The sequence below is a fragment of the Leucopleurus acutus genome, assembly GCF_964270905.1.
Source record: "Leucopleurus acutus genome assembly, chromosome: 4".
In the NCBI taxonomy this organism is placed as follows: Eukaryota; Metazoa; Chordata; class Mammalia; order Artiodactyla; family Delphinidae; genus Leucopleurus; species Leucopleurus acutus.
In genome coordinates, this window is record NC_139146.1 from 143725094 (window position 1) to 143747187 (window position 22094).

The following is a 22094-nucleotide window of genomic DNA, read 5'->3' on the forward strand; positions in this document are numbered from 1 at the left end:
ATTTTCTCCATTTTACCAATACATATGAATTGACTAAAAAGTAGTTACTCTAGCATAAATAAAAGGAAATGCCATCCAGCAAATTATCTGAATTAGTCCTTTAAAAGGTCCTTATTCTTAAAACGAATGTAGCCAAATAGCAGTTTTTGAGTGAAGTGTAACTTCTGAATAACATTTAGGGGTAAACGGAAAACACTATCTCCCTCCTCTATCCTCCTGAAACCCACTCCAAGCTCTAGACACCGCAGTTTTCTGAAGGAAATGAGGACAGGTTAAAGAAGTAAGAATCTTTTCTTTTTTTTTTTTTTTTTTTGCGGTACGCGGGCCTCTCACTGCTGTGGTCTCTCCCATTGCGGAGCATAGGCTCCGGACACGCAGGCTCAGCGGCCATGGCTCACGGGCCCAGCCGCTCCGCAGCATGTGGGATCTTCCCGGATCGGGGCACGAACCCGCGTCCCCTGCATCGGCAGGCGGACCCTCAACCGCTGCGCCACCAGGGAAGCCCAGAAGTAAGAATCTTAAGAGTGAAGGCACATGCAACTATTTTCCTGAGAACTCCTTGCACATGTCTTTGAACGACCGTTTCATTATGTCATCTTGCCTCAGTCCTCTGCCCCAGTAGTGGAAAATGGTACAGGTAGATGCGTTTAGAAAAGAGCATAATTCAAGTTTTTATTTTCTTTATGTCTAAAGCTTTTCCACTTTATGTCTAAAGCTTACCTCTGTTTTTCAGTGGAGGCAGTGTAGGGTGTAGATCTTTATTACACTCATTCCGCTCTGTGCAGCATTCAATTGATCTTCTTTGATGAGGAATGGGCGTGTCCTAAAATCGAACCCAAACAGCTATTAGTAGGTTTCCCCTAAATTTCAAAGTCATACCATCCAAAACTAGTAAATTAACTCTATTTAGAGAAGTCACTTAAAATTCTGATAGTTTTATTCAAACATGGTGAAACTGATGTATTAGATAATTTCTTTCAAATCATCATGTATTATCTTACTGCAACTTTTGCATTTCAACAAAATTACTATTCTATTTGTAATAACCAACGTGTGTAGCGTAAACTGAGGAAGAAGGTTTGGCTTAATGCAATTAACCAAACTGGAATTTGAGCAAGATGATCTAATGAGTCACTAAACCAGAAGTTAACAGCAAAAATAAAATGAATATTTGATTTCTAAAGGAAGGAAGAATTGATCCAATGTGAATTTTCAAATTATTTTCCAAATTACCGAAAACAAGAGAGTAAAAAAAAAAAAACCCCAAAACAATTGTTATATCTTGTTTGAAATTTGGCTGTTTGAAATCTAGCCAATGAAAGGTTACAAAGTAGAATCAAATTATCTTCCTTACCCGACACTGAAAATCTGAGCCTTCTAGTCCTAGACATCCAGAAGTGACCACAGGCATCCCAGAATCATCTTCTTCTATCATCGTGAAACAATATCCATCTGTGCTAAAGACCAAACAGGCAAAGTAAGTGTGTGCGTGTGCGTGTGTGCATGTGCGTGTGTGCGTGTGCGTGTGTGTGTGTGTGTGTGTGTGTCTATGGTAAAAGGAAATGAAGATGTTTATCACTTGCTTCATTACAAACAAGAAGAAAGTCAATTATCGTTACAGGTCACCATCTCTTTAAAGAATCCCCAAACTTCCTTTTATGAAAGTTGACTTAATTATCATAAAATATTTAGTAATATCTCCTCTGTCCAGAAACTTGCAAGAAAGAAGGATCCAAACTTTCCATATAACATATAAATTACTATCCATATACACTAAATGCTAAACACCTATTTTGGTCCTTCACAGGTATCACCTTCAGAAATCCACTCTAAGAAGAAGGCAGTACTATGCTTACTTTCTATATGAGGAAACTGAGGCTCAGAGACCTTGAGTAATTCTCAAAGGCTGTACAGCTAGTGAGAGGCACAGCAGGGGTTTGAACCCGTGCAGGTGAACATTTATTCTGGTTCTACTTGCTCTGAGGTAGTGAAATAAATTTATCTCTTACTAAGGCACACAGACTAAGGACAGGTAGGAGTTGGGATCAGCACAGCCTAAGTGAAGTGAGTAAGATTCTGCCATGTGGTACCCTCTGCTTCCGGGCCGGCATATGAAAACATCAGGCTTTGTGGTTGTCTTATTTGGGTGTGGGGTAAGGATGGACAGCAGAAAGAAGGGTTTTTAACAAGATCATGGTAAGGCAAAGAAACAATACTTTTCATTTCTGTCTGGTTTTCTACATTGAAAAGAACTTTCACTTATTCTATCTCATTTAATCCTCTCAACAACAATGAGAAGTGATATTATTTCTGTTTTACAAATGGGTAAATTAAATTTATGAGAGTCTAACAAACTTGTACAAGGTCACAAAACAAAACAGTTACAGAATCAAGCCTTGAATCAAGGACTTCTTGCTTCATTTCCACAGGGATTAAAAATGAAAACCAAAGACTATTATATGTAGAACTATTTATAAACAGACACTACTGTCTTCACAAGCTCGGGTGATAAACACCCACAGACGCCCAGTATAAGTCATAAACCACTACTGCATGTCTAAGAAATAAAGAACTAAAGGACTAAAGTACTATCTATCTTTCTCTCATATATATGCATGTTCAGCACCCAACACAGATGTGACAACATAGTCCTGAAAGGTCATGGGAAGAAAGCTCTGAGCATGGTGATAGCCGTGATTTGTGTGTTGGTCTATTTTATGTTAGTGGTAGCGGCATTCTGCCATACGTTAGCGCGTCAGTTATCATCAACACCCTTAGAACTGTTTACTTGGTTTGTAAGCCTCAAGCGATCCAAAATGCCTCAGTTTATAAGAACTAGCACAGCAAAGTTCAAACATACTAATGAATGGCTAGGAACGGCCAATGATAATAAATCTCTTTGTTAGACTAAGGTCAAATGCATGAATATTGCTGTAGGAGAAAGACTGCCTTGGAACAGCCCATGCTCTAAATTCTTTGGGGCTTTTTAGCCAATGTACTGAAATCGCTATGAAAATCTAAAGCATGTAAACGCCAAAGGCAATAAATAAAAGACCTGTCCCTTAGAAATTTACTTTAAACAATATAAGCAAACAATACCCATGTGATTTTTTTATCCCTTTCCTATACATTTAGACTATATGTATAACTTACACTTCTCATTAAAAGTAAAATTCAGGAGTTAGGAATAAAGTCAGTTTAAGTTTCTGACACTAGGAAATCATAGAGCAGCTAGAAAAGTTTGATACAATAGGTTAAATCTAAAAAGACTAATTTCTCCTTAATCAGGAGGCCTCCTTAAATCAAAATCTGAGGATACAGAAATGTCCTGTTAGGCAACTTGAAGAATCAAGAAAGAAGAGAGAAAGCTGGTAAAGCTGTTGGCAGGTTACTGTCACAATGTCCTGGGAAATATAAAGAAACATCAGGAAGAGTAAATTCAAGCTTTAAAAATGCACTCCCTCGTCTGTGAAGTGGGGGGAGCTAAGAATAAAAAGAGAGGATGGAAACCACATTTTTGGTGGAGAGTACGCTGTAATGTACACAGAAGTAGAAATAAAATGTTGCACACATGAAACATATAATGTTATAAACCAATGTTACTTCAATGAAAACTAAATTTAAAAAAGAGGGGATGGAGAGGGAGAGAGACCCTGGAAAGAAGAGTTGGTGTCCCATAAGTCATAAATTTGGATAGGAACTCAAATATGTAGTTGGAGGACAAGCAAGGAGGTAAGAGAACCATTTCAAGTGCATATTACTGACAGGAAAGCAAAAATAATTTGTAAGCTTCTTACTGAAATTGCTGGCTACTAAGGGACATTAACTGGAAACCCGCAGTACAATTACAGAAGCTTAAGAATTACTTGAGAACTTTCAACTCTCAAGCAAGCACAAAGGTAAACACAGCTACGCTCTGGAGTCAAAGCTGATCAACGTCACCCATCGCTACGAGCCATTCAACTCTTAACCATGGGCTTATTTGAACCTTTTGTTGCTGGTTGCCATATTTAAGCTTAGTTTTTAAATGTTTTATATAGATCATTACCCCAACATCCCCCGAGTGTTGAAAGTGGTAACAAGAAGAGATGAAGAATTATGAAGGAAACAAAAGTTGAAATAATTTTAAACAAAGTTGAAAGTAGTGAGATGTATACATGAATGCAGGATGAACCATTTGATTACAGTAATGATTATGAATTTTAAAAGAAGACAATTGACAAGGGGGGAGAGGCAAGGTAGGGGTAGGCGAATAAGAGGTACAAACTACCATGTATAAAATAAATAATCCACAAGGATATATTGTACAGCACAGGGAAATTCAGCCATTATTTTTTAATAACTTTAAATGGAGTATAATCTATAAAAATACTGAATCATTATGTGGTACACATAAAACTAATATAATATTGTAAATCAACTATACTTCAATAAAAAAGAAGACAACGTACATTTCAAAAATTCTGCCCCTGGGTTATAGGTAAAGAAAAGTAATTGACAAAACAGAACAGTTGCATAGGAACATGATCAGTCATCAGTACTGAATGCCTCTCAACATAATGCTAATCCATGAAAAAGCAAAGCATTTGAAAATGAAAAGGTCATATGAGGTCAAAGTAGGGGATAATAAAACTTCTGTTACAACCCTTGGATTGGTCTACAGTTTCATGACTCCTTGAATCTGCCCAGTATTCCAAAGGCAAAGGAGTGCCTGGAACAGCTTGAGAGATCAGCAGGGATAAACTGCCTCAAGAGATCTTCAGTGTGCCCAAGTGAACATTTACTAGCACGTAAGAAAGGGATATACTTAGTTTAAAGCTTTGAGGAACCAAATAATACTCTTTAGGTGGATGTGCATCCGGAGCCCGAAAGTTCTGCCCGTTTTCATTTGGGGTCAAATGGGTTTATAAACAGTCTTCTGGGCCCCAACTCATTCATTGCAGAGTGAGTACAGGGTTTATAATGTTCACCCAAGTTTTGGTCCCTTTAACTCTATGTTTCCACTAAGATCTTATGCTTCTTTATTGTAAACCCCAGGACTGTCCAGAAACAATAACCACCACAGTTGAGAAGGGACTGTTGTAGAAGTTTTCTTCTAACTAGTTTTGATCTTTATAAAGATTATTTTAACTATAAAATAATTTTTTTAAGTATTAGTTAAAAAGAGTTTATCTGATCTACCCAATCAGGGTGATAGGAAATTTTAGAGCACTAATAAAATAATCTAAAAATTATTAAATAACTCAAAATTATTATTTAGTTATTAAATAGTTTAAAATTTTGCTCTTGACAAAAACTCATTAAATAAATGGATACTTGCTCAAGTGCATCTGCGCACAGGGATTAACTGTTCTCTATACCAATCAATTTATTTATTCCGATCAAACTGAATCAAATTATTTATTCCACTTTTTCTTCCAGTATGTAAGAAATACTAGAATTCGTAAATTTCTTTTACGTTTCAGTCAGAATCTATTTGAAAGGCTGCTTGTTTTAGGTCAATTATAAATAGGTCCTTGAGAACACTGTCTTCTAAAATATCTATTTCACACTGAAGGGGATAAATAAAGTTTTCAAAGTTTCTGTCACAGGTAAATTGAAAGATACATACAACTTTTAGAGTTGCTATTTAAATCATGTAGATTTTAGTCAGTTAACTAAAACAGCTGTAAGCTGCTGAGAGCTTTGTTAACAAATAGGTAATTTTACAAACATTTATTAAGCATACTATGCCTCAGACTGAGTTGGATGATGAGAAGCAAGGATGAGGAAGATGCAGGCTTTGCTTTCGAGGAGCTCAACATCTATGAACCAGTTCTAGGAAAAACAAAGTGGTTCAACTTCAAGCAGGAGGGACAGAAATCACCAGCTAATCAAGTGCTTTCTACTGACTGGGGGAAAAAGGCAAAGAAGAATGTTATGCAAAGGTAATGACCAGAGTAACAGAACCCTAAGGTTTATATTTGTTTTTTTCTCCTATCTTAGGTGAGTGGGTTCCCATAGTAGTAGAGGGAAAGAGGGTAAAATAGATATGACTACCACTGCTCCCCTTCTCTGGTTTTTCCTCTGAGAGGTCATAGCACTGTGGGGAAGGTGAAGTTGCAACATTAATGATGAGGTTCCAGTGTGAGAGAGGCCTTTTTACTTCAACCTCAAGAAAGTATAACTATCATACATCCTTCTCTGGCAGCCATACCAAGTGACTGAGCATTTTGTTCACTTTTGTTCATTTTTCGTAGGAGGTACAAGATTTTTTGAACTTGTCTCACTTTTTATGTTAAACAAGCATTTGCATAGTCTCACCCCCACCACCCTGTGCAGACCCTCCCTACCTCTCACCTAGACTGCTCTGACAGCCTTCAGGCAGGAAGCCCCCTCTTCTCTCTCAAGACTCTAGCCCATTCCTCACAGCACTGCCTGATAAACCTTATTTTCCTTCCTGCTCAAATATCTTCAATGGTTCTCTATGTATGACTGTACAGAGCCCTACAATGTTCACTTCCTATTAAGTCCAACAGCAAATGGACCCACTTAAGTATCACTTATAACTGAGAGCCACAAAGCAGAGTTATTCCTTATAAAAGACTTCATAAGTGAAGTTGAAACCATATCCTCATCCAACTGAATTATAAGTTCTAAAGAAGGACCCACCATTCTCATAAATGAAATGATTTTAACTCAACATCTTCTACTGGAAAAAAAAAAGATCATAAAGCTCAGTGTTCGGGTGGCCTGGGCAACAGTGGAATAAACTAGATGAATAGAAGATGTACAAACAAATGAGAAGAATGCTCACTTGAAACACTCTGAGACCTGGGTCAGAAGTACCTCTCTAAAAGCGCATACCACTGCATGCAGGTTTAGAAGCTCTGGGTTAATGCAAACTGTATAAGGGCTCTGTACAGCACTGCCTGATAAATCTGACATTTTCCTTCCTGCTCAAAAACCTTCGATGGTTCTCTACGTATAGCTGTAAACAGCCGTATATTGTTCACTTCCTATTAAGCCCCTAAGCCTCCCCTTCTGCCGCCTTTGACCCTTCAGGATACAGGTGGAGACTTATCAAATTTCTCATTTAGGCACCTGGTGTCATGGGCACATCCTTCATGCAATCATCCAATGTGATTTATTACACCTACAAACCCTGAAAACTGCCCAGGTAGGAGAATTTGGGGTCAGAACCCAATAAGATAAATGAGGAAGTTTTTAAAACTACCTTGAAAGAGAGTAAAAAAATGTTCAGAACTGGATAGACTTGTATGAGAGAGCAGAACTTGAGGGAGGTGGTGAGAAAGGGACAAAAATGACTGTCACAGACAACATCACGTAAAACAAGGAAGGATACATAAAGTAGGACCGAATTCTATACAGAAAAGAATCATCAAGGCTGAGATTATGCCTGTTAGGACGGGAAAACAAGACAAAACACTGGCATGTTGAAAGTCATACACAAAGAATTATTAAGGAGACGATGCAGCTTTCAAGGCATGCAGTGAGAGTCTGAGGTCCTAGGAATAGAATCTGGAAATGGAATAAGAAGGATACACCATGAAAAGTAACACCTAGAAAGGTAAATATTTAGAAGATAGATATTATAATGAGGGAGCCTGAACAACGGCTTCGCCTCTTATTTTGAATTATGGATATTAAAAAATGGTTATAGCATTGTATTCAGCATGATATATTTGTACTACAGCCTCTAATATGCACGCCATTAGGCAATGTAAATGGCATGGATATTGGAAGCAGACACATCTGCACCTGATAGGAATCAAGGACAAGAATGACATGATCAACATTCCAATAAGAATGCTGGCTGGTAAAGTGACTGATGGTACTCATGAAAAGTTTAAAAAAAAAAAAAAGGGACTTCCCTGGTGGCACAGTGGATAAGACTCTGCGCTCCCAATGCAGGAGGCCTGGGTTCGATCCCTGGTCAGGGAACTAGATCCCACATGCATGCAGCAACTAAGTAGCCTGCCTGCTGCCACGAAGACCCGGCACAACCAAATAAATATTTTTTTAAAAAAACCAAAACCCTCTAAACTTTGTATATGTTCTCTGAATTATCATGTGGGATTTCAGAATCTCTTTTAGGTATGATGCAATTTTGATTTGGGCCACTTTTTGGATTATTCTCTCCAGGAAAGTGGGAGTGGTAATGAGCATGAGATCTACCTCGGACACCCAGCTTGGCTACAATCTGCCTGGTACCAGCCCTTATCTAAGCCCCAAGCAAGCACACCATTGTCTTTAGAACTGTTTTACCTAGAAGTGCAAGATTTAGTGAAGTATTACTCAAAGTGTGTTCCCTTGCAAACTACTTGTTACTGGTCTGTGAGTACGTTAATACAGAAATTGAAACTTGTATATACTGCAATAAATTTAGCTCTGTTGAATTTAATTAACAGACAATAGAAAAATGAAGCATGCAATTTGTAGGTATTTTTAAATTAATTTTCCTAGTAATTCATTTTTATTGTAGTTTAGAAAGTATCAGTGCACAACTTATTGGGGAAAAAAACTTTGACCAGAGATAGCTTGAGGAGCGCTGATTTGGAGTGCTTATAGGAATGGAGGTAGAAAGGCCTGGACCTATTTAGGTCTAGGAGCACAGGAACAAAAACCAGCCCTGTGATTCAGACATGACTGACCTCAGCTCACAGGAGACTCAACTGGAGTCAATACCTCGTTAGAAAAATGTATGTATAGTTTACTCAAGAATGAATATTTCTGCTCGAGAGTCAGGGGTTAGCTGTTGGTCAAAAATTCAGTACTTTGTAAAGAATAGCTCCCACTCACTGCAACTAGAGAAAGCCCGCGTGCAGCAACGAAGAACCAATGCAGTCATTAATTAAGTAATTAGTTTGTTTATTAAAACAAACAAACAAACAATATGCCCTTGGTAGCTGCCAGTCCAAGAAGAATGAAGAAATGTTGGGAGCAGGCTGGAAGCCAAGCCCACCCAGGCCAGCACAGCCCAGCACAGCTGCAACCCACAGGAAGACACAGGAGTGAAATAATAAATGTCTTCAGTGGTAAGAATCACTGTGATTTTAAGGATGCTTATTTCACAGCGAAAAACTGACGAACGGACATTGGTTCAAGATGGCGGAGTAGAAGGACATGCTCTCACTCCCTCTTTCGAGAACACCGGAATCACAACTAACTGCTGAAAAATCATCAACAGGAAGACACTGGAACTCACCAAAAAAGATACCCCACATGCAAAGACAAAGGACAAGCTGCAATGAGATGGTAGGAGGGGCACCATCACAATAAAATCAAATCCCATAACTGCTGGGTGGGTGACTCACAAACTGGAGAACACTTATACCACAGAAGTCCACCCACTGGAGTGAAGGTTCTGAGCCCCACGTCAGGCTTCCCAACCTGGGGGTCCGGCAATGGGAGGAGGAATTCCTAGAGAATCAGACGTTGAAGGCTAGCTGGATTTGATTGCAGGACTTCAGCAGGACTTGGGGAAACAGAGACTCCACTCTTGGAGGGCACACACAAGGTAGTGTGCACGTCGGGACGCAGGGGAAGGAGCAGTGACCCCAGGGGAGACTGAACCAGACCTACCTGCTAGTGTTGGAGGGTCATCGGCAGAGGTGGGGGGTGGCTGTGGCTCACCAAGGGACAAGGACACTGGCAACAGAAGTTCTGGGAAGTACTCCTTGGCTTGAGCCCCCCCCCCAGAGTCTGCCATTAGCCCTACCAAAGAGCCTGGGTAGGCTCCAGGGTTGGGTCGCCTCAGGCCAAACAACCAACAGGGAGGGAATCCAGCCCCACCCATCAGCAGACAATCGGATTAAAGTTTTACTGAGCTCTGCCCACCTGAGCAACAGCCAGCTCTACCCACCACCAATCCCTCCCAGCAGGAAACTTCCACAAGCCTCTTAGATAGCCTCATCCACCAGAGGGCAGACAGCAGAAGCAAGAAGCACTACAATCCTGCAGCCTGTGGAACAAAAAACACATTCACAGAAAGAGAGACAAGATGAAAAGGCAGAGGGCTATGTACCAGACGAAGGAACAAGATAAAACCCCAGAAAAACAACTAAATGAAGTGGAGATGGGCAACCTTCCAGGAAAAGAATTCAGAATAATGAGAGTGAAGATGATCCAGGACCTCGGAAAAAGACTGGAGGCAAACATCAAGAAGATGCAAGAAATGCTTAACAAAGATCTAGAATTAAAGAACAAACAAACAGAGATGAACAATACAATAACTGAAATGAAAACTACACGAGAAGGAATCAATAGCAGAATAACTGAGGCAGAAGAACGGATAAGTGACCTGGAAGACAGAATGGTGGAATTCACTGCTGCAGAACAGGATAAAGAAAAAAGAATGAAAAGAAATGAAGACAGCCTATGAGACCTCTGGGACAACATTAAACACAACAACATTCGCATCATAGGGGTCCCAGAAGGAGAAGAGAGAGAGAAAGGACCTGTGAAAATATCTGAAGAGATTATAGTTGAAAACTTTCCTAACATGGGAAAGGAAAGAGCCACCCAAGTCCAGGAAGTGCAGAGAGTCCCATACAGGATAAACCCAAGGAGAAACACGCCAAGACACAGAATAATCAAATTGGCAAAAATTAAAGACAAAGAAAAATTACTGAAGGCAGCAAGGGAAAAACGACAAATAACATACAAGGGAACTCCCATAAGGTTAACAGCTAATTTCTCAGCAGAAACTCTACAAGCCAGAAGGGTGTGGCATGACATACTTAAAGTGATGAAAGGGAAGAACCTACAACCAAGATTACTCTACCCAGCAAGGATCTCATTCAGATTTGATGGAGAAATCAAAACCTTTACAGACAAGCAAAAGCTAAGAGAATTCAGCACCACCGAACCAGCTCTACAACAAATGCTAAAGGAACTTCTCTAAGTGGGAAACACAGGAGAAGAAAAGGACCTACAAAAACAAACCCAAAACAATTAAGAAAACAGTCATAGGAACATACATATCAATAATTACCTTAACATGAATGGATTAAATGCTCCAACCAAAAGACACAGACTTGCTGAATGGATACAAAAACAAGACCCATATATATGCTGTCTACAAGAGACCCACTTCAGACCTAGGGACACATACAGACTGAAAGTGAGGGGATGAAAAAAATATTCCATGCAAATGGAAATCAAAAGAAAGCTGGAGTAGCAATACTCATATCAGATGAAATACACTTTAAAATAAAGAATGTTACAAAAGAAAAGGAAGGACACTATGTAATGATCAACAGATCAATCCAAGAAGAAGATATAACAATTATAAATATATATGCACCCAACATAGGAGCACCTCGATACAGAAGGCAACTGCTAACAGCTATAAAAGAGGAAATTGACAGTAACAATAATAGTGGGGGATTTTAACACCTCACTTACACCAACGGAAAGGTCATCCAAACAGAAAATCAATAAGGAAACACAAGTTTTAAATGACACAATAGACCAGATAGATTTAATTGATATTTATAAGACATTCCATCCAAAAACAGCAGATTACACTTTCTTCTCAAGTGCGCACAGAACATTCTCCAGGATAGATCACATCCTGGGTCACAAATCAAGCCTCAGTAAATTTAAGAAAATTGAAATCATATCAAGCATCTTTTCTGACCACAACGCTATGAGATTAGAAATCAATTATAGGGAAAAAAACATAAACACAGGGAGGCTAAATAATACATTACTAAATAACCAAGAGAGCACTGAAGAAATCAAAGAGGAAATCAAAAAATACCTAGAGACAAATGACAACGAAAACACGACGATCCAAAAACCTATGGGATGCAGCAAAAGCAGTTCTAAGAGGGAAGTTTATAGTTATACAAGCCTACCTCAAGAAACAAGAAAAATCTCAAATAAACAATCTAACATTATACCTGAAGTAACTAGAGAAAGAAGAACAAAAAAACCCCAAAGTTAGCAGAAGGAAGGAAATCATAAAGATCAGAGCAGAAATAAATGAAATAAAAACAAAGAAAACAATAGCAAAGATCAATAAAACTAAAAGCTGGCTCTTTGAGAAGATAAACAAAATTGATAAACCATTAGCCAGACTCATCAAGAAAGAGGGGGAGAGGACTCAAATCAATAAAATCAGAAATGAAAAAGGAGAAGTTACAACAGATACAGCAGAAATACAAAGCATCCTAAGAGACTACTACAAGCAACTCTATGCCAATAAAATGGACAAGCTGGAAGAAATGGAAAAATTCTTGGAAAGGTATCTTTCCAAGACTGAACCAGGAAGAAACAGAAAATATGAAGAGACCTATCACAAGTAATGAAATTGAAACTGTGATTTAAAATCTTCCAACAAACAAAAGTCCAGGACCAGATGGCTTCACAGGTGAATTCCATCAAACATTTAGAGAAGAGCTAACACCCGTCCTTCTCAAACTTTTCCAAAAATTGCAGAGGAAGGGACACTCCCAAACTCATTCTACGAGGCCACCATCACCCTGATACCAAAACCAGACAAAGATACTACAAAGAAAGAAAATTACAGACCAATATCACTGATGAATATAGATGCAAAAATCCTCAACAAAATACTAGCAAACACAATCCAACAACACATTAAAAGGATCATACACCATGATCAAGTGGGATTTATCCCAGAGATGCAAGGATTCTTCAATATACGCAAATCAATCAATGTGATACACCATATTAACAAACTGAAGAATAAAAACCATATGATCATCTCAACGGATGCAGAAAAAGCTTCTGACAAAATTCAACACCCATTTATGATAAAAACTCTCCAGAAAGTGGTCATAGAGGGAAACTACATCAATATAATAAAGGCCATATATGACAAACCCACAGCAAACATCATTCTCAATGATGAAAAACTGAAAGCATTTCCTCTAAAATCAGGAACAAGACAAGGATGTCCACTCTCAATGGTGAAACACTGAAAGTATTTCTTCTAAGATCAGGAACAAGACAAGGATGTCCACTCTCACCACTATTATTCAACATAGTTTTGGAAGTCCTAGCATTGGCAATAAGAGAAGAAAAAGAAATAAAAGAGATACAAATTGGAAAAGAAGAAGTAAAACTGTCACTGTTTTCAGATGACATGATACTATACATAGAGAATCTTAAAGATGCCACCAGAAAACTACTAGAGCTAATCAATGAATTTGGTAAAGTTGCAGGAAACAAAATTAATGCACAGAAATCTCTTGCATTCCTATACACTAATGATGAAACATCTGAAACAGAAATTAAGGAAACACTCCCATTTACCATTGCAACAAAAAGAATGAAATACCTAGGAATAAACCTACCTAGGGAAACAAAAGACCTGTATGCAGAAAACTATAAGATACTGATGAAAGAAATTAAAGATGATACCAACAGATGGAGACATATACCATGTTCTTGGATTGGAAGAATCAATATTGTGAAAATGACTATACTACCCAAAGCAACCTACAGATTCAATGCAATCCCTATCAAATTACCAATGGCATTTTTTACAGAACTAGAACAAAAAATCTTAAAATTTGTATGGAGACACAAAAGACCCCGAAATAGCCAAAGCAGTCTTGAGGGAAAAAAAAATGGAGCTGGAGCAATCAGACTCCCTGACTTCAGACTATACTACAAAGCTACAGTAATCAAGACAATATGGTGCTGTCACAAAAACAGAAATACAGATCAATGGAGCAGGATAGAAAGCCCAGAGATAAAACTATGCACCTATGTTCAACTAATCTATGACAAAGGAGGCAAGGATATACAATGGAGAAAACACAGTCTCTTCAGTAAGTGGTGCTGGGAAAACTGGACAGCTACATGTAAAAGAATGAAATTAGAACACTCCCTAACACCATATACAAAAATAAACTCAAAATGGATTAGAGACCTAAATGTAAGACCAGGCACTATAAAACTTTTAGTGGAAAACATAGGAAGAACACTCTTTGACATAAATCACAGCAAGATCTTTTTAGATCCACCTCCTAGAGTAATGGAACTAAAAACAAAAATAAACAAATGGCACCTAATGAAACGTAAAAGCTTTTGCACAGCAAAGGAAACCATAAACAAGATGAAAAGACAACCCTCAGAATGGGAGAAAATATTTGCAAATGAATCATCGGACAAAGGATTAATCTCCAAAATATATAAACAGCACATGCAGCTCAGTATTAAAAAAACAACCAACCCAATCCAGAAGTAGGCAGAAGACCTAAATAGACATCTCTCCAAAGAAGACATACAGATGGCCAAGAAGCACATGAAAAGCTGCTCAACATCACTAATGATTAGAGGAATGCAAATCAAAACTACAATGAGGTATCACCTCACACCAGTTAGAATGGGCATCATCAGAAAATCTACAAACGACAAATGCTGGAGAGGGTGTGGAGAAAAGGGAAGCCTCTTGCACTGTTGGTGGGAATGTAAATTGATACAGCCACTATGGAGAACAGTATGGAGGTTCCTCAAAACACTAAAAGTAGAACTACCATATGACCCAGCAATCCCACTAATGGGCATATACCCAGAGAAAACCATAATTCAAAAAGACACATGCTCCCCAATGTTCACTGCAGCACTATTTACAATAGCTAGGTCATGGAAGCAACCTAAATGCCCATTGACAGATGAATGGATAAAGAAGATGTGGTACATATACACAATGGAATATTACTCAGCCATAAAAAGGAAAAAAATTGGGTAATTTGTAGAGATGTGGATGGATCTAGAGACTGTCATACAGTGTGAAGTAAGTCAGAAGGAGAAAAACAAATATCACATATTAATGCATATATGTGGAACCTAGAAAATGGTACAGATGAACCAGTCTGCAGAGCAGAAACTGAGACACAGATGTAGAGAACAAACGTATGGACACCAAGGGGGGAAAGCGGCAGGGGGGTGGTGGTGGGATGAATTGGGAGATTGAAAACAAAAACAAAAAAACTGACTAATGTTCTACTTACTCTACTCTCTCCCCAACCTCTTACCTGAGCTCCAAATCCATATTCTATTGATAGGCCTACTCTCGGAGATCTCTACTTGGACTGTCAGAAACCTTAAACTTAGTATATCCAGATTGAAACTCGATTCTTTTCCTCTGTCGTCTTTCATCAAAAGGCTACAATATGCACCTAAGTGTACCCCTGCCAACTTGTGAAGCTCCTCTTGGTCCCCTCTCATCTCCGTGGCGTCAACATAAAACTTTCCCTCTAAATATGCCTCCAATACGTCCAACTCTCCCCTGCACCAGCATCACCCTCATCCGAGAACATTTTCTCTCACATAAACTGTCCTTCCTGAATCTACTTTTCAATTTCTCTTACTCGTCTGCTGTTGCTCTTGAACTTACTTTTGTCTCCCTCTAATACATTCAATACTCTGCAGCGGAGAAAATTTTTCTAAAAAGCAAATCAAATCACCTCAATCTCCACTGCCACTCCTGCTTAAACATCCCCTTTAGAACACAGACAAATTTCCTCTGTCTCCAGGCTTAAATCCCACCACGTCTCCTCCTATATGCCAAGCTTCTCCTTCCCACCACAAAGAACTTGCACTGCAGTTAACCATGCCTCAACACCTTCTTCCAAATCAACTTAGAACGCTTCAATGGCCTATAAGGAAAATAGGACAAAATATTTGAAATTGGGATAATTTTGGAAAACCTGAACGTATGATCACCCAAACTACAGCTCAAAGGGCACACACAGATTCACACTTAATTACTACAGACTCACACAAAATAGTAAAATATCTCCCTAATATGCTTCATCCTGCTAATTTTCTCTTCTTCAGAAAACTTTGTAATTTTCCTGATACTTTTTCTGTTTACTGCAAAAAGGTAGTGTTCCCAGGAAACACTGTCTGAGCTTTGGAGTCATTTTATCTTGGTTTAAGCGCTCAGAGATTGCAACCTTGTTCTATCATACAAGAGCCAAGTTACTAGACCTCTCTGGGCCCTGAATTCCTTAGGTCTAAAGGTAAGAAAGAAGAATTCCCTGCCATGCTGTTGTTGTGCTGATTAAATGAGACATATGTTTATGAATACACCCAAATTTCCTCCTTGTGTCATTCAGTTAATACATATTTCTTGAGCTACATATTTCAGGATACACTGGTGAGCTTATATTAGATATCCCACTTCATAGGAAACTTTAAAAAAAAAAAAAAAAAGGTCTCAGCATGAAAAAGAAAAGCATTCAACTCAGCTTCATGCTCCTTCCTGGGGAATGAGGTCCCAAATGGTTGCCCAGATATTCTGCCCAGAGTTCAAACCCAGCAGCCCATCTTCCTATTTGGGTCCATTATCCTCCTTGAGGGAGACTCTGCTTCTCTGACATTTTAACTCCTGAGACCCACACTTGTCCTGTTATCTCAGCCACTTTGCCCTGGACACACTCTGGCCTCTTTATTTACTGTTGTCCTCACCCTGGGGAGTCAGTGCAGGGACAGTGACCAAAAAAATGGATGTGGCTGCATAAAGATGTGTAAGGAAGAAAGAGGCAAACGGTCCAGTTTCAAATATTAGAAAGTATTTATACAAACATGATCAGCTACTGAGGAGTTTATTCTCTAGTATTTAGCGTCTTAATCTTAACTTCTGGTGGACTCACATAAACTCTATTACTACGCTGTTTCCCAGAGGCAGTTTATAAATATTCCTAACAGCTTAGGTGTTCTTTCCAAAACACTAACACCATGACCACAATAAATGTTAGAACAAACAAACAAACAAAAAAACCCACATTTGACACCACTGCTATTGCATTTATTTTGGGGGCTGAGGTCTTTTGAAAGAAAATAATTGGTTCTTGCTTCTTGACAGGGACCCTGGGATCTGTGCTCTCTGTTTATGTGCACATGTGATGTTTGCAGGAAGAATGACCTCAGAACAACATTTCAGGGCAAAATGCGATTCAGTACTCTTCTACATACAGGCACAGCTCTGAGAGTTAATGGGTTTAGGACCTATTCCCCAAAATGTGTTCTTGGAAACACTAGCCTACAATTCTATATAGTCAAAAAAGGATGGCTTTCTATTAAAACTAGAGTGAAATAATTTATATGACCAACCTGCAAATATTGTTGACTGAGTCTTCTGGACAATGGTGGTGGCATTTACATCGCAAGATCTTTGGGCGAGGGGTGAGGGCTGTACTCTCACCATCCTCTTTCCTGGTGCCCACGTTCAATTTTCCTGAACTTCGCAAAAGCATGTTATCAAGGAAGTTTGCTGAAAAGAAGAAACAGTAAGAGTTTAAGCATCTTTGGGATAGCCCAGCCACAGTCTTCTGTCCAAAGAATGATGATATTAAACAAAATATTAAGTATTCATAATAGTTAAACGTTTAAACAGAAAACATATTCTGATGTTTTGACACTAAAAATTGTACTTTCTATATGATATATATGTCTCATTAGAAATTCTCATCTCCTTTCAGAATAGTAGTTTCTACATTAAGTTATAATAGTTGTATTTGATTGAGTGCAAGCAGTTCAATGACCCACTATTATATAGATTATCTCTACTCTGTGCGGTAATGCTGTGAGTAAATATAACCATTTCCATTTTCAGATGAGAACATTAAGACTCAAAGTTTAAGTGATCTGCACCCTGCAAATAAGTCATGAAGCCAGCATTTACACCCAGATCATCTGGGCCCTAAAACTTTCTACCAGTCTCTTTACTTTAGGGTTCTCTTCACTTTAGGTATACCATGTATTTTTTAAAGAAATCATTAAACATATTTAATCTGCAACATTCATTAGGAAGATAAAAATTTAATTATCAAGATATACAAGCGAAAGTGACAACCTATTACAGTAGCAATGTTTCTACATCTTCAATGGAAGATACGATAGTAGACATGATGTTTAGAGACAGATTTTTCTGGTTCTAAAGTAGGCTTTGCTGTTTACCAGTTAGTTGACAGTGAATAGCTTTACAAATAATCCCACTGTGCTTCATTTTCTTATCATCAAAATGGAGATAATTATAAGCACCTACCTCATGTCAAGAGCTTAGAGTGGGTATGTTACATAGTATTACTTGATAAATGTTAGCTAATGTTATTGGAGAAATCTAATGTTTTACCTTTTAAATAGTAAGACAATGTTGCACAACCTAGGGTGACATATCACTGAGACAGTTTTCATGTTTTCTTCTTTACCACCACTTTTGGAAAGAAAGGATGCTTCAGAAGGAGGCATAGATTAATTGACACCAGGTTTCAGGCATTGTGGTAAGAGCTCTCCTACATGCTATGTCACTGTATAAATTGTCACCCTGAGCAATGTTTGATTTAAAATCTAACAACACATCCAGTTTGCCTACAGTTAAATACAATTTCAACAAAAATATTATCTAAAAGATACTGGGTTAAAAAATTGAAATTCTAGATCAGAAGTATAGTATATACACAATAGATATGTACAGTGTACGTTTGTTATTATTTTTTTTTTTTTAACTACAAATTAGTGCCTCCAACCACTGGTTATATCAGAGAATGAAGAGTTTAGAAAAAGGTCTGTGATGATTTATCCTGACTTTTTCTATGTTATGCTAATTAGTTGAATTTGTAGAAAGTAGTAATTAAAGGAAAAACGAATATGTTAGATCCATTTACCAGAATTTCCCCCAATCATTAATTCTAATATTTCATTAGATTTTTCAAATTTATGTAAGATGTGCACCTAACTTTCTCAAACAGTTCCTTATATTTTAGTCTGCAGAAGACATATCAATTGTAATATATGAAGAGTCTGTTATATTCAGAATCCTGGGCCACCCACAGTGACTCTGATTCCACAGGTCTCAGGTGAGCCAAGGGAAAGGCATTATTCCACAAAACCCCAGGTGACTGAGACAGATGATGTGCAGACTCCACTTTGAGAAAACTAGGACTAGATTAAGTAAATATTTATTTAATCCAACCACAAAATTAATCCCAATAGGTGTTTATTATTTCCATAAAATCGGTGCTCATCCTTAAGTTAAATTCCAAAATAAAGTGAAGTTAAACACAGTTCATGTTAGTATCTTGTATTTAAAGCCTGCACACGGCTTGCTATCCAGGTGCAGTGGGTATTGGTATGCCTATATATCACCCTGCCATGCTGGTTTCCTTCTTTTTAAATCTGTTTCTCAGTCTTACTAACTTTATGACCTAAATTACCTCAAAGTAACTCAAAGTGATGAAGGTAAGATATTTAAAACTTATTACATCCTGCTTTCTTCCATACCAGGCCCCTGCTCTTTGAAGTTTTTAAAACAAAATAATAAAAATTCATTTATTATGCATATGTCTACTTAGCAAACACATATTGGGTGCCTACCTTGTTCCAGACACAGCCTAGGTAAGTAGGATGAACTAAACATACACAGAATTTACAACCTGGTGGGAAAAGTTGTTAAATGGAATATTCACACAGAATGGTCTACAGTATAAAAAGAAACATCTTTATACTATTGGAAAGAAGATATTTTGTAAAAAACATTTTAATACAGGATTCACGATTTTCTCACATTTTAAATTTATTTAAACAAAATAATGATATAAAATTTAGTTAGAAGGAGATTCTTTGCGATATTGCTTAACAATCCGTGTTTACAATAAGAGGGGGATAAGTCAGGTCTCTTGAAAGAGATTCCTATGTAGTCATTAAAATGTAGATGTGAAAGTATATTTACTGACAAGGAAGACTGTTAAAATGTAATTTTTGTTGAAAAGGGCAGTTTACAGAGCATTTTAATTACAAAATCCCACTATATGAACAAGAAAAGGGGCTAAAACAAACAAACAAACAAAAAACCCAACAATATAAAAGAGGTTCAGAGGAGACACTAGCAATAAAATCTTGGTAATCAGAAGGTAAAAATCATCCTTTCTATAGAGACTGTGAAGATGAAATATTGCTGCATAATCCTTCTAAATTGTTTAACACTTCAACATGCAGTCAGAATACATGATATTTTACCAAAAACATATTCATAAGAACAAAAAGATAAGTATAGCTAGCTCATAATAGACACCATTTCTATAAACTGAGTTAACAGACAACATACTGAATGAACATATAAGGCTTCCTTCATACAATATGACCCAAACAAGTAAAAGTAGTGAGATGATAAATGATTGCTTTTAATTAGCATTAAATACATGGATAATTAAATGCAAATCTGAGACAGGTGGAGAGTTCTTTATTTGCTTTTGCCAAAATAATCAAGGGAGTAATCCATAGAAGTATGTAATTGCTATTTAGGAGTCAATTAATCTATATGTGTTTAATTCCTTATGAAATGAAAATCATTATCACATGATTCACAACATTTCCAATCACAAGATTAAACTAAAATAATTAAATGATAATTTGGAGGCTAAAAAGCGAAGACAAGGGAGAAGAGAAGCGGTAGCAATAGAACGAATAAATATGATTAGACTCAACTTAAAAGCCAAGAGCACAGTTAAAAAGAAAGATTATGATATCTAAATTGAGGTATAGTTGCCATACAATATTAGTTTCAGGTGTACAACAATGTACCACATCTTCTTTATACATCCCTTGCTGGATACTTCGGTTTTTCTATATTTTGGCCATTGTAAATAATGCTGCAATGAACATAGAGGTGCATATATCTTTTCAAGTTAGCGTTTTTGTTTCCTTGGATAAATACCCAGAATTGGAATTGCTGGATCTCATGGTAGTTCTATTTTTAATTTTTTGAGGGAGGTGCATACTGTTTTCCATAGTGGCTGCACCAATTTACATTCCCACCAACAATGTACAAGGGTTTCCTTTCTCCACATCCTCACCAGCATTTGTTACCACTTGTCTTTTTGAGAACAGCCATTCTAACAGGTGTGAGGTGATATGTCACTGAGGTTTTGATACATATTTCCCTATTGATTAGTGATGTTAAGCATTTTTTCATGTACCTGTTGGCCATCTGTATGTCTTCTTTGGAAAAATGAATATTATTCAGATCCTCTGCCCATTTTTTGTAAATGGAACTTTGTTTTTTTGCTACTGAGTTGTATGAGTTCTTTATATATTTTGGATATCAACCCCTTATCAGATATACGATTTGTAAGTATCCTCTCCCATTCAGTAGGTTGCCTTTTCATTTTGTTGAGGGTTTCCTTTGCTGTGCAGAAGCTTTTTAGTTTAAGGTAGTCTCACTCGTTTCTTTTTGCTTGGCTTTGCTTTTGGTGTCAAATCTAAAATACCAACACCAAGACCTATGTTAAAGAGCTTACAACCTATGTTTTCTTTGATGAGTTACATGCTTTCAGGTCTTACATTCAAGTCTTTAAAATACATTTTGAGTTACTTTTTGTGTATGGTGTAAGATAATGGTCCAGTTTCATTCTACTGCATGTAGCTATCTGGTTTTCCCAACACCATTTATTGAAGAGACTATCATTTTACCATTGTATATTCTTGGCTCCTTTGTCATAGATTAACTGACCATAAGAGTGTGGGTTTATTTCTGGGCTCTCTATTCTGTTCCATTGATCTATGTGTCTGTTTTTCTGCCAATACCATACTGTTTTGGTGACTATAGCGTTGTAATATAGTTTGCAAGCTGGGAGCATGATGCCTCGAGCTTTGTTCTTCTTTCTCAAGATTGCTTTGGCTACTCAGGGTCTTTTGTGGTTCTACACAGATTTTAGGGTTGTTTGTTCTATTACTGTGAAAAATGCCATTGGAATTTTGATAGGGATTATATTGAATCTGTAGACTATTTAGGGTAATATGGACATTTTAACAATATTAATTCTCCCAGTCTGTGAGCATGGATTAGCTTTACATTTGTTTTTGTCTTTTTCAGTTTGTTTCATCAATGTCTGATAGTTTTTAGTGCACAGGTCTTTCACCTCCGTGGTTAAATTTATTCCTAGGTATTCTATTCTTTTTGATGCAATTGTAAATGGAAATCGTTTTCTTAATTTCTCTTTCTGATAGTTCATTCATTATTAGTGTATAGAAATGCAACATATTTCTCTACGCTGCTTTTATACCCTTCAATTTTACTGAATTCATTTATTAGTTCCAACAGTTTTTGG

General features: G+C 37.5%; 1 protein-coding gene across 1 annotated transcript in view; it reads right to left on the minus strand.

The window, feature by feature from the left end:
• BMPR1B (bone morphogenetic protein receptor type 1B) overlaps positions 1-22094 on the minus strand; it is a gene marked incomplete at its 5' end in the record, with an annotated part of 107234 nt that overhangs the window by 43417 nt on the left and 41723 nt on the right. The window contains 3 exons of the mRNA XM_082837852.1: positions 721-823; positions 1355-1457; positions 17101-17260. Of these exons, the coding sequence (XP_082693978.1) occupies positions 721-823; positions 1355-1457; positions 17101-17260 (366 nt within the window). The remainder of the gene's footprint in view (positions 1-720; positions 824-1354; positions 1458-17100; positions 17261-22094) is intronic.